Source organism: Thermobia domestica, chromosome 1 (assembly GCF_964235325.1).
Source record: "Thermobia domestica chromosome 1, izTheDome1.hap1.1, whole genome shotgun sequence".
NCBI lineage: Eukaryota > Metazoa > Arthropoda > Insecta > Zygentoma > Lepismatidae > Thermobia > Thermobia domestica.
Window position 1 is genome coordinate 342,143,163 of NC_137454.1, and position 18,714 is coordinate 342,161,876.

The following is an 18,714-nucleotide window of genomic DNA, read 5'->3' on the forward strand; positions in this document are numbered from 1 at the left end:
AAATTGGAGGCTTGCTGTACAGGAACAAAAACAAAGTACTGTCAATAAAACAGACAAAACATAATTACACACACTAAAAGCTATTTCGTTTCATTAGACATGGAGGAGAAGAAGTAGATACGGAAAGAGAAAGAAAAGTTCAACAAGAGAAAAGTAACTTTGAAACGTAAAGATGGACAGCGACCGGAATAATACACAATAGCTACATAGTTACTTAATTAAAACTGTTTCACGGGATATAAAACGAGATATTGTTTGGTACAAACGATTGATAGTACACATGAGTCGATACATTTTACACCTATGTAACAATCTCTTAAAAAGTCTTAACAAGACCCCATAATCTACACAGATTTCTTCCTACTTGTACTTTATTGTTGTCCAAAGATAAACCTTCACAAACCTGTGATCTTCTATAATCTTCTTGGAAATTCCATATTTTCAAGATATTGTCTTTTTTAATCGAATCACAGCTTCCTTAAAATCTACATATATTGAAAACAAAGTAAATTAAGTTTATGTCTGATCTCATCACGTTACCTGGCCTAAATACTACAATTAAAAGTGTTTCTAATTATAATTATCGAATAAGAACAGGGAAATTTGAATTAAATCAAGAAGCGGAATATCTTACCTTCGGAATTTCTTCAGATATTTTTTGAGTTAGCAATTGTTTCCTGTAATTCCATAGAAAATCTTGTATCTGGTACGAATATGGATGTTGTAAAAGTCTTTCCATTGAGTTAACAAATTGATCGTACTGAAAAAAAAAAAAAAAAGTATTTAGAGTTTAGAAACTGTTTTACCAAATGAACATTTAATGCACTATTAATACAATGTTGAATAGAAGAATATACCTAGCTGTCGAAATTTTGCTACAATGGAACATTTACACAGCAAGGTATCAAATGAAGAATAAAATTGGGAAAACGGTGAATGGGAGTAGATCATCTTGCTGCAACTACAATATACGAGGGCTGTCCAGAAACTACTAGACGTTTTGGCTTTTCGCGGCAGTGGGCGGGGTTAGAGTCGCCATCTTGGTGTCAGAATGCTGAGACCATCAGTACGCATCGAACTGTGGTAGCGTAAGGACTGTGGCGCTCTTACTATACTTTCTGTGACGTGTTACAATGTGCGCTGCAATAGAAAATCCCACATCTTATAAAGTGCATTCTGTATGTTAGGCTTTTGTTGGCACGCGATTCAAAGTTAAGGCACGCGATTCAAAACAAGTGCCGGGGAAAACTTAGAGCGAAGGTATTGTTTTTTTTTTTTTCACGACAACGCACGTCCACACATGGTCAAACGTACCCGAGAGCTCTTGGATGGTTTTGGATGGGAGGTGTTCAATCACCCACCATACAGCCCGGATTTGGCGTCGAGCGACTACCATCTTTTCCCAGCATGAAGACATGGCTCACTTTGATACTGACGCCGAACTGTATGCCGGTGTAAGCCAATGGTTGAAATCGCACGCGGCAGATTTCTACCGGGAAGGTATTGAAAAACTTGTGCCACGGTATGATAAGTGCCGTAATTTGCATGGCGATTATGTGGAAAAATAGCTTAAGAGCGTACCTTTCAAATATATATAATGCTATTTGGTTTGTTCATTCTGTTAACTATTTTTTATTTCAAACGTCTGTTACCATCTGGACAACTCTCGTATAATCGCATTATGTTCATCCTGACATCTTCTTATACAGTGAAACCTGTCTATGTTGGCTACCATCGGTTTCAGGTGCCCAACTTACAGAAATAAATGTGATTGGTGTATTTGTAGAATATGATTTCTAGTATTACTGGATTGCAAAATTTTAATAAGCAATGGCACGACAGCTACTTTTAAATAATGTACATATATTGGATAATCATAATATACAGAACAGTACTAGAAAAAATTACTACAGGACGTTTAATACATGGTGATTTTCTTAAAATTCACGGATTTCATTTAGGTCTAGAATTTCCGACTGAAGTCCGATTTTCGTGCGGTTTATGGCAAATGATCACGGAAGGATGGGAGATTTATGGAACTATGTTTACTTGTTTAAATTCATCCGAAAAAAATGAAATCTTTAAGTTTTACGTCCCACGGTTATGCCGGTGAGGCTAAAGGAGACGGTGATAATGAGAGATGAATGAAAATGGTGGAATGAAGAAAGTGGGAGGAAACGGGAGAACCCAGAGAAAACCCACGAGCACGGTGTTTGTCCACCACAAAGTTCACTTGGCGGGGGCTGGGATCGAACCCGGGACCCCAAGCACCAGAGGTGAACGCTCTACCACTGAGCCACCGCGCCCCCCTTAAATTCATCCGAGATAATATTGGTCAACGCTCAAGATAAACAGCAAATTTTCGCCACTGTATCTTACAATTGGAATGAGGTTTTGGATTTTTGAAGCAAAATTGAAGAATACAAATTACGTGTTAATGGTAATACCCATAAATAACATGTTGAATAGCTATAGTTGGTTTCGTGAGACAAACGACGGAGAGATTTCTTGGGCGACCTAAGGAGTCGATAACTAACACCTTTCACAACACACGCCTGTGGGGTCCGAAGCTTCCCTGTCTCTCAGAAGCGATCCTGTTTCTTCCAATTTATTCACTAGAGACCATATTATGTTTCTGGCTGGGGTAGAACGGAGATAAATTTGTTTGTAAATGTTTCGTAGCAACAACAGACTCCGTTCTCCAAAAAGTTTTAATAATAAACTCATGTTGCTCCAAAGAGTACACTATTCTCACTGCTTCCTAATCATACACAGTGGCACACAACCATACAGCACAATTCCCAAAACAACGGCTTAGTTTCCTGTTTTATTATTATTATTATTTATTGACTTGGCGAGGTTGCCATCTAACGAAGAAAACTTAAATGTCCACACCGCACCGCATCTCATTCCAATTGTAAGGTACACTGGCGAATATTTGTTGTTTTCCTTGAGCCTTGCCCGATATTACCCCGGATGAATTTAAACCAGTAAATATAGTTAAATAAATCTTCCATCCTTCCTTGATTATTTGCCACATACCACATGAAAACTGGAAATTCTAGACCCAATGAAATTCGTGAGTTTTAAAAAGATCACCCTGTATATGTGCCTTTCTCTTTTTGAAAACACTGAAGTATTCGGATTGCAAACACAATAACACATTGAACAATTTATGTGCAGCTTATATGACTTTTTTCAGTTGTTATTATTACTGTTCTTTTCTATTGCAAAATAGTCCCCTATTTTTGTTTGCTTTCTTTTCATTTTTGAAAGAATCCAATGTGCTTCAATTCTGTTGTCAGTTATTAATAACAAATTTATTCATGGTGGTTCATTCTAGACGTTCTTCTTTTATTGTTTTTTTTTTGGGGGGGGGGGCATAAATGCACATTCTAATTTTGTAGTTAACTACATTTTCTTACTGAGCTACAAGTGTTTCGCTCGGAGCAAAAGATGTTTTAAGAAAATCTTAAGGGAATTAATATCTCAAAACCTCTCCTACCTTTCAACAGGCCAATAGTTGATAATTGAGATGGTTAGCTTTAACCTTGAGAATTTTCCGAAGTTACTAAAGCTCCCCAACTGATGAAAAGAGCCGAGGGCAAACAAGTACGTACAACCATTTCCTGAATTCCTATACGTGCTTTTTCTTATTCACATCTTCCTTCACCACCTCTTTATCAGGGTGGTGTTCTGGCCATTGATCTCCAAGAACAAATCATAGGAATCCACTTCTTTGTCTCCAGTCACAAATACAGAATATTTGCCTCGTAATGGCAATGCGAAAGTGTTAAGAAAAATAATAAAACGGTATTTTGCATAGCCAAGATACGCAGGTAAATTTATCATTATTATCATGTAAACATTGCTTCAATGCGGCCAACTTCTAATATAGACAAGGGCCAACTTACAGAGTAATAAGTAACGAATGTCTTATGGGAAAATGCAGGTTCAAGACGAACCAGGCCAAGATGAGCAGGTAGCCAATTTAGAGACGTGGCCAAGTTGACAGGTTTTACTGTAAGACTTACAAGAATTATTTGTAAATGCAAGAAATATGCTAAAACAATCCAAAATATTAACAATCATTACACTTTAGAATCTGATTCCTGAAAATTTCTTGTATTTTCAAGCTTTCGGTTATCTTCTGGAGCCTTGTACACGAAGGATAAAAATAATAGCAAAAGTAATATATACATCAAGAAAATATATAAGAATGGGCTGTCGGGATAGAGCAGTGATTGCAGAAACACACTGTTGACTCCTGTCAGTCATACATAAAACTGTTTTTACGTGTGACCGACGGCGAATTGGTGAATTGTGAATTACGTACTGTATATCGATACATTTGTTACAGAAGTTAATATAAAATAGAGGGTTTTTTTTTCACCAATTTGGGCATAAACATGAATTTGGCAACACTGAATCTGCAAAGTATTTTCAAGATGTTTTTCTGGTAAATTATTCATTGCAGCTTTGGAAAATTCAAGATTGCTAATAAAACTTCAACTGACCAAAGCAGTATATATATTTTAAGATTATATATTTGTGTTACAGTTTTGGCTATGTTACATTGGAGTTTTATTAGCAATGTTTCCCTAATGTTTTCGACATAGTGTCCGTGTGCATGAGTAAATCCTGCTAAGACTCTCTTCAAGCAGAATTTATTAAGATACTAGAAACAAACTACTGACCAGGCCATAGTGCGCAGCAGGCAATATCCAGGACTACTGACCAGGCAATATTCAGTCGTAAACAAATAGAATAAACTCTGGTAAAGAAAGTAGACAGGATCACGAGAAATATTTCTATGTATGGGATATGGGTAGCCACCGTTAAAGTCGCCGTTACCTCTTACGATATTAATGGGTTGACTCCATTAACAACAAACTCGGCCGAGTTAGTCGCTTCAGCTATGCAAAACACAGAATTAAAACAACTGAGTATCGTTTCACAGTGCGAAACTACGACTTCCAAACTACGTGAATTACATTCTCAAACTTGAAGTAGTGAATCTGTAAGTACTCTTTGCAATAGGGTAATAATATCAAAGATAGAACTTCTACCTCGGACGCTGAATCCCACTATAAAGCCATTACTCGCTATCCCTTACTGTTTTTTTTTCTATGACAAAAAAAAACTGAAACCAGAAGTAATTTATTTCAACAATTTTCGGTTTGATCGGTTTGATTAGGCTTAGGAATTAGATTTCTGGGCTGTCAGCATCTAATGTCATTTAGCCTGTCACGTATATGAGAGATGACGTCCCTCGGCGAGCACACTATCCGATGAAAGGGAAGGAAGGAAGCGGCCTGAGACCATTATGTTAGGTACCATCCCGGCATTTGCTTGGTGTGAGTGACAGAAACCCAGGAAAAATCTCACTCAAGATGGCTGGCCTGAAACAGTTGTTATACTTTTCCGACCAAGTATCCCCATCTGGAATCGAACCCAATACGGCTCGCACCAAAGGCGATTGCGTTAGTGACTACGCCACGCGGGGTCACAATTTCCGGTTTGAATAGGTGGCACTAAGGGAGGTGACAGAACCTATTCGTGGAACACTCAATCAATTGCGAAGAAAATTCTTAACATCTTTTGCCGTTTTCGCTCTATGGAAACAGTATTGAAACCGGAGGTTATAGTAAACTTAATCCACTTCCGTTTTAGGTAGAGTGTTATGGATAGTCACTTTGTGTTGTCTTGAGACACTGAATCGTTTCTCATTAAATCTGCTTTTTGCTGTCTGCTACCTTTTTCGTTCTATAGCGATAAACGGTGAAACCGGAAATGGTTAATTTTAATGACTTTCGGTTTGAACAGAGCTTCAGTGCAGCAGATGGGACTATTCTTGAGACGCTGAATCGATTGCAAGAAACAGCATCTGGATAGCATATAATGCTTTTGCTCTATGGACATAAGTATTGAAACAGGAAGTAATAGTGAACTTTAATCACTTCCGGTTGCGGTAGAGTGTTATGGATAGTCATGATACGTTGTCTTGAGACGCTGAATCGTTTACAAAAACAGCTTCCCGCTATCTGTAACCGTTTTCGTCCAACTGCGATAAACGTTAAAACCGATATTGAAACCTGAATAGCAAATTTAAACCACTGCCGCTTTTGCTAGTGTCATGGATAGTCACGTTATCTTGAGACGCTGAATCGTTCGAAAAAAAAAAAAAAAAACGCTTCTTGTTGTTATCGTTTCCGTTCTATGACGATAAACGCTGAAACCGGAAATGGTTAATTTTTAATTATTTTTTGTTTTGTTAACGGAGAAGATGGAACCCACACTTGGGACCCTAAATCGATTGCAAGAAGCAACATTAGGATAAGGATTAAGATTTAGATTTCTGGGTTGTCGGCATCTAAGGCCATTTAGCTTGTCACGTTTTCAGGGATGACGTCCCTCGGCGAGCACACTATCCGGAGAAAGGGAAGGAAGGAAGCGGCCTAGGACCTATAAGTTAGGTACCACCCCGGCATTTGCCTGGTGTGAATGAGGAAAACCCAGGAAAACCTCATTCAGGGTGGCTTGCCTGAAAAAGCGTTTTACACTGTTTCGACCGAGTGCCCCCACCTGGAATCGAACCCGGGGTCGCTCGCACCGAAGGCGACAGCGTTAGCGACTACGCTACGCGGAGCCACACAAGAAACAGCATCTTGATAGCATTTACTGTTTTTGCTCTACGGTCATCCGTATTGAAATAGGAAGTAATAGTAAACTTGAACCACTTCCAGTTTCGGTAGAGTGTTATGGATAGTCATGACATGTCTTGAGAAGCTGAATCGTTAACAAAAAGAGCTTTTCAATATCTGTTACCGTTTTCATTCTATTGCGATAAACGTTGAATCTGGAAATGGCTAACTTTAACCTCTTCCGGCCTGAATAGAGGGTTAACAGAAAAGATGGGACTTATTTTTGGGACGCTGAATCAATTGCAGAAAACCACATCTTGATAGCATTTACCGTTTTTGCTCTACACAAATCTGTAACGAAACCAGAAGTAATAGTAAATTTGAACCACTTCTGGTTTCGGTAGAGTGTTGTGAATATTCATGACATGTTCCCTTGAGATGCTTATTTGTTTGAAAAAAAAAAAAACACTCCTTGCTAGCTGTTACCGTTTTCCTCCTATAGTGATAAACGCTGAAACCGGTATTGAAACAGGAAATAATAATAAATTTGAACTGCTTCCATTTTAGGTAGAGTATTGTAGATAGTCTTGCTATGTTGCCTTTGGACGCTGAATGGTTTGCAAAAAACAGTTTCGCGATATCTGTTACCGTTTTCCTTCTATGGGGATAGACGTTGAAACTGGAAATTACTAATTTTAACCACTTCCGGTTTGAATAGAGAGATAACGAAGATGAAACGTATCCCTGGGAAGCTGAATTGAGTGCAAAAAATCGCATCTCGATATTTCTTACCGTTTTAGCTCTGATACTTGTCGACAGACGGCCGGACAAAGCTGTTCTATAAGACTTCCAACATACGTAGCATACATAGCATAGTCTGGAAGTCTAAAAATCGCTTACGTGCACGCGATATAGCTCATAGATAATCATCGTTAAAGTCACCGTTATTCGTTAATATGCTAACGAACTCGACCGACATAATCGTCCTAGCTATCTACTGAAAAATCAGAATTCAAAAATTTGTTTACATGTATAGGATATGGACTATGAATAGCTACTGTTAAAGTCGGAGTTATTCATTACTATATTAAAATACTAATTCGTTACTAATAAACTCGGCCAAGATAATTGTTCTATCTACCTATTGCAAAAAACAGAATTAAAAAAAATCGCTTACATGTATGGGATACGAGTTATGGAAAGTTAACGTTACAATTACCGTTATTCGTTAACATGGTAACGGATTCATATAATCAACGAACTCGGCCGAGATAATCGCTCTAGGTATTTAAAACTATACGGGGGGTTTCCGTTATTGTACGTGTTCTGTCTAGGAAGTAAAAGACGTTTTGGCCTATCGCGGTAGTAAGCGGGGCTAAAGTTGCCATCTTAACGTCAGAACGTTGCCAAACTCAGTATACATCCAGAGGAATGTGACGCTCTTACTGTGTTTTCTGTGACGTGTTACAATGTGGGCTGCAATAGAAAATCCCGCCTCTTGTGAGGTGCGTTCCGTGATTAGGTTTTTGTTTCCAAAAAACCACAAGCCAATTGAAATCCATCGCCAACTGTGTGAAAGGTACAGACATGGAATAATGAGTGAAGGCCGTGTGAGGCAATGGTGCATTGATTTTAAAAATGGCCATTCCAATGCTCTTGGTTGGTTTTGGATTAGAGGTGTTCGATCACCCACCATACAGCCCGGATTTGGTGCCGAGTGACTACCACCTCTTCCCAGCGATGAAGACATGGCTCGCTGCACAACGCTTTATACTGACGCGGAACTGCATGCCGGTGTAAGCCAGTGCTTGAAATCGCACATGGCCGATTTCTACCGCGAAGGTATTGAAAAACTTGTGCTACGGTATGATAAGAGCCTTACATTTGCATAACGATTATGTGGAAAAATAGCTTAAGGGTGTGCCTTTCAAACGTATATAATACAATTTGGTTTGTTCATCCTATTACTTTTTTATTTCAAAGTGTGTGTTATTTTCTGGACAGCAATCGTAATTACGCCCTGGTACCTAATAGTTTTGTAATAAATGTATATCCACTGAAGTATAGCACAGCACCACAGCATCTTATTAACTCACTACGAAAGACTGACATTGACATTTTATTCATCTCTATCACAAACTATCTCTTACAATTTTTAAACTATTTTTGAATTAACGAACTGTTTCTTAACACTTTCAGCCCTATGTGTATCTTTTTGATACACAGTGAGGGTTTACTGATGGACCACGTGTATCAAATAGATACACATTGGCTGACAGTGTGCATAGCAAACTGTAGTCTGGTCCCGGGGTGAAATTTACTCAAACAGGGTTGGGTCTGAAAGTGTTAATAATATATGTTTGCATTAAAAGAAATAAAACGATAATAAATATTAATTAGTTGTTTACAACTTGTGATTATTTTATTTATTTTGTTGTCTTTTTCATTGATTTTGAATCCTTTCTTGAATGATTTTCGTTATCTCTTCATTAATTTTGGTTCCTCTCTTGATTGGATTTGGTCTCCGACTTGATTGGTTTTGGTCCCCTTTTAATTGATTTTAATGTTACATAAGATGACATAAGCTTGTCACATAATCCTGAAGGTGGACTCGATAAATGTTCTCGAAGTATTGATGGTCATTTGAGGAAGTATGGTAGCTACAAGAATACTTTCAACTTAGCAATTTGATATAAAATTAAAATATGTTCTCAAATATGTATAAAGAACATATTTTGATAAGGCAAATAAAACGTAAAAGACAAATACGTACCTGACTGAAACTTAGCCTTTCGACAAGCAGTTTTTCTAATGTTTCTTTAGTTAGCCACTCGGAACCAACGACTTGTCTGAAAATACGTAATGATATGTTATATTTTGCAAAAACTAAGAAATTTCGAAGTCTTTAAGCAACATACATGATATATATAGTATGTAATAAAATATACGTTTGACGAACACAATGGACTAAAACAAAGAAAACTAGAATATTACATAAAACATCAAAGTAAGAACATTTATATATTATATTGGGTTGGTGCGATTCAAATATCCGAAATTATCGCTCGTACTCTACTTTCTGTAATGCAACCAATCGATCAATCGAGGTTATGCGTACGGCGGCACAAACTACTTAAATGTAAAGAAAACACACTAGGGTGCTGTAATGTATTCAGAATCTAGTCATTTATAAAATATTATTATTATTATTATTGTTCTCTTGCTTTGGTTATTATTTTTACTTCACGTCATTGTAGTTTTGTTTTACGAATTTAATTTTTCACTTCAGTTGACGTAATTGCTTGGTGAGTTAACTTCATTTTTTATAGCTCATCAATTATCTATAGTTTTGTGACAGTATAATCGAGTCTTGCCAGTAATATACGTATTGCAGATAAGTTTAAATATATATATATATTTATGTGAATCTTACGAGTATTAGTTCATACAATTTTCATACAGAAAAATTATAATTTATTTGTCTTTTTTTTATCTTTTGCCTGACGCCATTTTTGTAACAAAAAGAGGAAGGACTATTGTGTCCTCGTGGTTAAGGTAATTTTGAACAAAACTAAAAATATTACATATCCACAACTTAAAGTTGACAAAACTAAATTGCGTTTAGTTTCTTGTTGAATATTTTTGATAATTAAAGATTATATGTACAATTGTTAATTTTTGACTTTTTTTAATATTTCTAAAAATCAGCAGTATAACCTCTATAGTATATAAAATTCATGTATGTATTTTGGCCAGAAACTAAATTAGATTCTCGGGAAGTTAAATAACTCATCCAGATGTGTGGCTGTTTTGTCTCTCTGGCCTTACAGCTTGCTTTCCAATACATGTTTGGATTTATTCAATTTTGTCTTGGGTGGGTTGTGGGGGTGGAGAGAGGAAATGGTTACATATAATAGATTACGTCAACTCACTCTCGTATGTTTTTTGTTTCTGGCCTTTAATCGAAGTAGCTCGGGGGCATGTAGTCTTTGCTATTACTTGTATTTGCTTGATAGTGAAAGAAACCTGTCTGTTTCTCGTGTTATCAATGGGATTATAAACAACAGGTGTAGATTGCTGGTGTGTAGCCTTGAACTTACGAATACAGGTACGTGCTATTATTTTTTTTTTAAAAAAAAAAGGGACAGTTATATTCTGTTAAGGTATTACAAACTTCATTTATTTGTTTTGCCAACAAATATTTGTAATAATTCATAATGTCAGAATCTGAAGAAGATAAGGACTTGCACCTTACTCGTTCCGGAAAGGTATGGGGTTCAAAACCCGAGGCGAAGTCACAAGTTACTCAAACCGATTTTCTGTCAGGAGATGATAGTGGGACTAGTAAACATATGAAAGGCGGACAAACGCTACCTCATATGCATGAGAGTTCGGGTTCAATCCCTCACAGCAAATTAGAACAAAATGTACAATTGAAGCTTATAGATATGTATGTGAATCAACTTCCGATGTGCGATGGTACAGTGCCCGACCAATTGTATACCTTTTTAGTCCAATTGAGTGAATTGGACGAGTTGAACATTTTTCCTTTCGAATGTTTAATGTTGGCAGTGAGATCCAGGATGAGAAATCCTCTTAGTGATATTTTTACTGAAGCCTGTTCTTTAGCTAGCGCTTGGGACCCTGTATGTAGGCACGTAGTTCAGCAGTTAATTTCTGACTGTGCGCAGCATCACCTTATGGTTACTAACTTTTATCGTCCCCAAGCTCCACGTGAACGTATTAAGGATTATGTAAAGAGGGTGTGTACTAGTGTAAGAATTTTAGATCTTACAGTGGGTGAAGAAAGTATATTGCGTGCAATTGCTTCGGGTGTTACTCCCAGTGTTAGGGAGAAATTATTCTATGCTGGAATGCCAAAATCCATGAGAGACTTTGAACAATTATTGGAACAGTATATGAAGCATGAACTTTATTCTCTGCAATTCAATAATTCGTTTCAACCCACATCGTCTTCTACCAGAACTGCTACTGATAGTGCTTCCCCCTTGTTTCATAAATCTAGATCGGGGCATTATTTTTCTGCAAAAAGTGGTATAACTTTTCACAATAAAGATAGTGCTGCGCGCTTGCCTTCGTCTTCCTTTAATTCTATGAACACAAAAGGACATTCGTATAATACCGAAGGCCAGGGACGCTTCAGTACCATTTCACAAGAGACTAATAGAGGTGTTTATGTGTTAATTAAGCTGTTTAGTAAACAATATCATGCTTGTATAGACTCAGCATCTTCAATCAATTTAATAAATAATGAGGTGTTTCAGTTTTTGAAAACAAAAATGAACTTAAAAATTATTCCTAAAACATTTAAAGGGAAGGCAGTTAATAATACCGAACTTGTGTTAGACAAGTGTGTACGATTCAGTTTTAAAATACAAAACAAACTTATTAGTGTGCGCTCATTTGTCTATCCAGAACTTGAATTTCCTGTTTTATTGGGTTTGGAATTTTTGAATGATGCTCAGTGCTATATGGACTTTAAAAGTAAATCTTTGAAACTTCAACGTTATCAACTGTCTATTCCCCTATTTACGGGAATAACAACTCAGCTCCCCCCACCCTCCCCTGGATCTTTTTCCAACATGGATACTGGTGCCTTTGATTCTACTTGCAGGAAGTCTGTCGATGAAGGGCACCCAATACACGCTCTTTTTGGGGATGCTGTCATCTCAGATACTTCCTGCGCTGTTCGAATATTTAACAATACAGAGGATCGTCGATCTAACGATACAACTGTTTATTCTGTTGCTGGGGCACAGTGGAAGGATTTGCATTCTCGGCTATCTGAGGGGAACCCGATTCCTGGCGTTTCTGGTGAGGTGGATGTCCCGGTAAGATACGCCACTCAGACATTCAAAAACAGCAGGTGAGGTCTTTATCTATTAATAATTATGAGAATCGAGAGTCCACACGTTCAGCGAGTGCTTATCATTTGCCAGCGAAAAATGAATGTTTATCAACAAAAAGACAAAAGAAAAATAACAGCTGTTTTCCTATACACCTGTTTGTGCCAGACATTCAACCAGTGGAATATGAAATGTACTGTTGTAGTGTTGATAATGCAGCCAATTTGGCTCCTAGTGTTGATATGAATAGTATTATAAATGGTGTTGATAAAAAGTTGCTTGTTTCAAATCCTACATTAAGTTCGTTTGTTCAATATATGTGTGATGAATTTAAGGAAGTTCTTACAGATAAAATAGGTAAGGTTACCAATTTTGAATATCACTTAAAATTAAAGGATAACACTGTTGTTTGTGAAAAACAGTATCCATTGTCGAAAGCTCACAGAAATGAGATGAGGAAATTTATAGAAGAATATAAGCGTAATGGGGTCATCCAAGAAGCGAATTCTTATTACCGATCTCCTTGTTTCATTGTAAAAAATTCCAAAGGTGAAGGTAGAGTAGTTTTAAATTACGCGAAATTAAATGAGCATTTAATGGGTGACAATATGATCTGTCTTAATGTAGAAGAGTGTATGGCTTCACTAGCTAACGTTAAGATAATATCACATATTGATGCCAAACGGAGTTTTCATCAAATTGTCCTTGCAGAAAGTAGTAGGGCCTACAAGGCCTTTGCTTTTGAGGGAAAAACCTATGTGTGGAATAGAATCCCTATGGGAATAAAAATAGGAAGTCAAGCAACTACTCGTGTTTTGTATGATGTGCTGGGTAATCTAAAAGGAAAGGGTGTTGATTTCTATATTGACGATATTGTCCTAACTTCTTCTGATGTGGAATCTCACAAGAATTTGTTGCTTGAGGTATTTTCTAGATTGCGTTCTAGAGGGATAACGGTCTCGCCTCAAAAGTGTAAGCTGTTTCAAACTTCTATTCAGTATTTGGGTTTTTTGTTTTCTGATGGTAATGTTTCGTTACTCCCTGAGCGTATTGAGGCGATCCGTCGATTGCCACCTCCCCGTTGTAGAAGAGGGGTTCAGAAATTATTGGGAGCTCTGGGGTATTATGCGAAACATTGTCCTAATTATGCGGAAATAATGTCGCCTATTACTGAGTTAAAATCTCCTAAGAAAAAATTTGAGTGGGGGCCTAGGCAGGTTGATGCCTTTAAAAGAATAAAGGAAGCCTTTGAAGAAAATATAATATTAAAGGTTCCTGATTTTAATAAGAGATTTTATCTTCAGGCAGATGCATCTCTAAAATGCCTGGCTGCGACAATCTCACAAAAGAAAACTGATGGTTCAATGCTCCCTATTGCTTTCTACTCTAAACGTTTAAAGGAGGCTGACGCTAATCGTACAATCTTTGAACTGGAACTGCTTAGTATTTTTAATGCGGTGATTAGATTTCAGCAGTTCTTGGTAAATGAATTTACTATCCTTACTGACAATATGAGTTTGGTACATATGTTACGCAATCCTAATAAAGTATCTCGTTATGGTAACATAATTCAGAGACTTTTTGAGTTCAATTTTAAAATTGAACATATTACCTCGGGACAGAATTTAATACCGGATTTTCTCACCCGTATATATGACACCAATTTGTATGATGTGTTAGATGAACCACTGGATGAAGATGTTTATGCTAAGAATTTTATTTGTAGTTTGCGAGATTTGCCTCTAGCCTATGGTGATATTAGGAATTATCAAAAAACTGAATCTGACACGAAAGACTTATATCAACAAATGGCTAATAATGGAAATAAGTTGAGTGATTATAGAATAGAAAATGGTATTTTTACCAGCGTACTAAAGCTCGTAATGTTCACTATAAAATATTGTTACCCTTGTGTTTGAGAAATATGATCATGAGCTACTATCATGAATTTCAGCTAACAGGCAATCATATTGGTTATTTTAAAACTTTAGGTAAAATTCGTAGGCTTTTCATTTGGCCGAATATGATGGCTGATATTAAGTCTTTTGTAACCACTTGCCATACTTGTCAAATTTCGAAACCTAGACTAGCCAAACCTCAAGGGGAATTAATATCTAAATATAATAAGATTCCTAATGGGCATCTATTTACCGATTTGGCTGGTCCTCTCCCCACTAGTTCTGGCTATTCTTATGTGTTATTGGTACTTGATAACTGTACACGTTTTTTGCATTTAATTCCATTGCGGAAGGCCAATAGCACTACTATTACACGCGAATTATATAATATTTTTTGTAAATTTGGTTTCGCGTTTTCTCTCACTACAGACAGGGCTTCTTATTTCACAAGTTATACCTTCAGGTCTTTCCTGCATGGCTTAGGTATTAAGCATATACGCAGTTCACCCAATTTTCCTGGGGGGAAACGCCGTGGAACGATACGTGCAGGTTTTGAAAACGGCTATCAGAAGTTATTTTCATGACAAACAAGACAAGTGGTCGAGTTATTTGAAAGAATTGCAATTTGGCATTAATGCGGCAGTTCATTCAGAACTTAAATATAGCCCGTTTCGTTTGTATATGGGAAGAGAACCCATTGATCCCTTAATGGCTAGGTGGGATATTTCTGATAACGATATTGTAGCTCAAGATGCCAAGGATATTTGGTCTAAGATATTTCACAATATGGAAAAAGTATGGAATGAACGAAGACGTATTTATAATAAACGAGTAACTCCAGTAACATTTTCAGAAGGGGATAAAGTGCTGTATCGCTCTCATATTCTGTCATCTAAGAAAGATGCGATTAATAAATCCTTGTCGCCCTTATGGGTTGGGCCTGTGGTTATTGAGTCGTTTTTGAGTAAAAATACAGCTTTGTTATTCAATGAATCTCAAAATAGGAAGTTTCCTTATCATGTATCGTTATTAAAACGCTACTTACCTCGGATGCATGTTAATGATCCTTAAGGTTTAAGAAGGTCTGGCATGACTACTAGATATATAAAATTCACATATAAATATGTTTCTCTGGTTTTGTTGTGTTAATTGCACTTTATAATTTGTTTTTGTGGCCACAAAAACGTCAAAATCACCTCTATGTAATACTTATTTCCTTTGTATATTTGGTCTAGGAATTAATTCGTGCGGTTGGTACGCACACATTGAAGCTGTAGTACTAACACAAAATACATATAATACCTTAAGAAAAATATTGTCCATCGCTAGCCACCACTTTCGCCCATCTGTCAGGCAATGTACGGATTCCGTGGTGAAAGAAGTCCTCATCCTTGGAAGCGATCCAGTCAGAGACCCATGTTTCGATATCTTCTGAAGAAGTAAACCGCTGTCCAATCAAATTGTTGTTCATGCAATCGAACAAGTAGTAGTCCGAAGGAGCAACGTCTGGTGAATACGGCGGGTGGGGTAAAACTTCCCATCCGACATTTTCTAAATAGGTTTTGACCGGTTTTGCGACATGTGGGCGAGCGTTATCATGTTGAACAATAAGTTTATCATGTCTGTTCTCCCATTCTGGTCGTGTTCTGGCCAGAGCTTGCTTCAAACGCATTAATTGTCGTCGATAACGTTCTCCATTCATAGTTTCACCCGGTTGCAGCAGCTCATAGTACACCACACCTTTCATATCCCACCATATGCACAGCATAACCTTTGCACAGTGAATATCTCGTTTTGGTTGTGATGGACCTGGTTTCACCCAGGCCTTTTTTCGTTTAGGATTCTCGTAATGGATCCACTTCTCATCACCCGTAATAATTCGATGCAGAAACCCCTTTCTGCTCTGTCGTTGAAGCAGCAATTCGCAAATGGTTTTTCGTCTTTCAACGTCTCTGTCTTTCAATTCATGTGGAACCCAATGTGACATCTTTTGAATCATTCCCATGGCTTTCAAGCGTTTGGAGACTGTTGTTTGATCAACGCCTAATGCTGCTGCAAGTTGTTCCTGCGTTTGACACGAATCCTGCTCGAGCAATGCTGTCAATTCTTCGTCTTGAAATTTTTTTGGCTGCCCAGCTCGCTCTTGGTCTGCCAAGCCTAAATCACCACTTCTAAACCGTGCAAACCACTTCTGACACGTTCGCTCAGCTAGAGCATGGTCACCATACACTTCCACCAAAATACGATGACTTTCAGTCGCACTTTTCTGCATGTTAAAGTAATGCAGCAGGACACCCCGCAAAAACACTTTATCAGGCACAAATTGCGCCATGTTCACTTAACTACAAACTGGTGTTGTTGACGCTTTAATCCACTGCCCTATACTACGAACGATACGCGATGACAGGGGTTTGCAACACATGTGTGGATACACGGAACTGTGGGACGCTCCGTTCGTTGCGCCATCTCTTGTCCACCCGCACGAATTAATTCCTAGACCAAATATATTTGGTAGTTGTTACTATATATATATATATATATATATATATATATATATATATATATATATATGTATTTATGGTTTATATATTTTAATGCTCTATTTTCTGAATAAGGTTGGTATCATTCTGGGCCTGAAAAAGTTCAGCCTGATCACCTGAACTTTTTCAGACGGAGGAGGGTGATATGTAATGTATTCAGAATCTAGTCATTTATAAAATATTATTATTGTTCCCTTGCTTTGGTTATTATTTTTACTTCACGTCATTGTAGTTTTGTTTTACGAATTTAATTTTTCACTTCAGTTGACGTAATTGCCTGGTGAGTTAACTTCATTTTTTATAGCTCATCAATTATCTATAGTTTTGTGACAGTATAATCGAGTCTTGCCAGTAATATACGTATTGCAGATAAGTTTAAATATATATATATATTTATGTGAATCTTACGAGTATTAGTTCATACAATTTTCATACAGAAAAATTATAATTTATTTGTCTTTTTTTTATCTTTTGCCTGACGCCATTTTTGTAACAAAAAGAAGAAGGACTATTGTGTCCTCGTGGTTAAGGTAATTTTGAACAAAACTAAAAATATTACATATCCACAACTTAGAGTTGACAAAACTAAACTGCGTTTAGTTTCTTGTTGAATATTTTTGATAATTAACGATTATGTGTACAATTGTTAATTTTTGACTTTTTTTAATATTTCTAAAAATCAGCAGTATAACCTCTATAGTATATAAAATTCATGTATGTATTTTGGCCAGAAACTAAATTAGATTTTCGGGAAGTTAAATAACTCATCCAGATGTGTGGCTGCTTTGTCTCTCTGGCCTTACAGCCTGCTTTCCAATACATGTTTGGATTTATTCAATTTTGTCTTGGGTGGGTTGTGGGGGTGGAGAGAGGAAATGGTTACAGTGCCTAACTAGTCACGAGGCAGTGTGTCGTTGAACAGGGGCTGTGAAAGTACGCCATCAAGAACACAAAATTGTGAGTGAGTTTACAAGTTTATACTTGGGCGTTTTGCATATATAATTATGAAAAACATCAACAGTGCATTCGAGCCAGAAGGTGAATGAGCACGCCATGGACATCGTTGGTCTGTGAAATTTGGCGCTGTTGATACAACACTGAAAAATTAGCCCCGCGGCTACCGACAAATAGCATGTTCTGATGAATTACTCAGGAGCGCCACCGAACAGGACTCTCAGAAAAGTATTTTTACAATTGCAGACGAATTAAACATAAGTATACTACTGTGGTTCTGAGCAAACGCTACGCTGAAAAAGTTGGACTTATAAGTGGCACATGAGTTGACAAAAGCCGATAACGAACACACCTTCTGCAGGTGTGCAGTTGTCAGACAGTACGAAATAATCGGGAAGGTTTCCTGAATCGGATTGTCATAATTGATGAAAAATGGACCCACTACGACAATCGTAAAACAGTCAGGATAGTGTCTGAATAGTGATCAACGTCCAGGAGAGTTTCCAAAACCATCTCTCTACCCGTAAAAGTTGTTGCTGAAATGGTGCTGAACCATCTTATCTTTTATCATCGAAAGCATCACTGAAAATCGTAACAGTGCTTAACTATGAAATGACTATAAACGTCTACGCAAGCAACCAGCAAAGGTCAAGAACCATGGTGTCCTCATGTTGTTGCACAAAAATGTTCATGTCGCTCAAAGAGGGTGCAGACTCTGCTTGTTACCGTTGATTAGGAGTTTAGGATCTCTTTATGCATCGACGCTATTTGAGACGTGGACCTATAGGTTAACATGCGATCCGAACCGATC

The 18,714-nt window shown here is 37.3% G+C and overlaps 1 protein-coding gene across 2 annotated transcripts in view; it reads right to left on the reverse strand.

Moving 5' to 3' along the window:
• mRpS9 (mitochondrial ribosomal protein S9) overlaps nucleotides 1-18,714 on the reverse strand; it is a 430,030-nt gene that overhangs the window by 204,944 nt on the left and 206,372 nt on the right. For both annotated transcript variants that reach the window (XM_081729930.1, XM_081729921.1), the window contains exons 6-7: nucleotides 9,418-9,493; nucleotides 635-760 (exon numbers count right to left, since the gene is read on the reverse strand). In XM_081729930.1, the coding sequence (XP_081586056.1) occupies nucleotides 635-760; nucleotides 9,418-9,493 (202 nt within the window). The remainder of the gene's footprint in view (nucleotides 1-634; nucleotides 761-9,417; nucleotides 9,494-18,714) is intronic.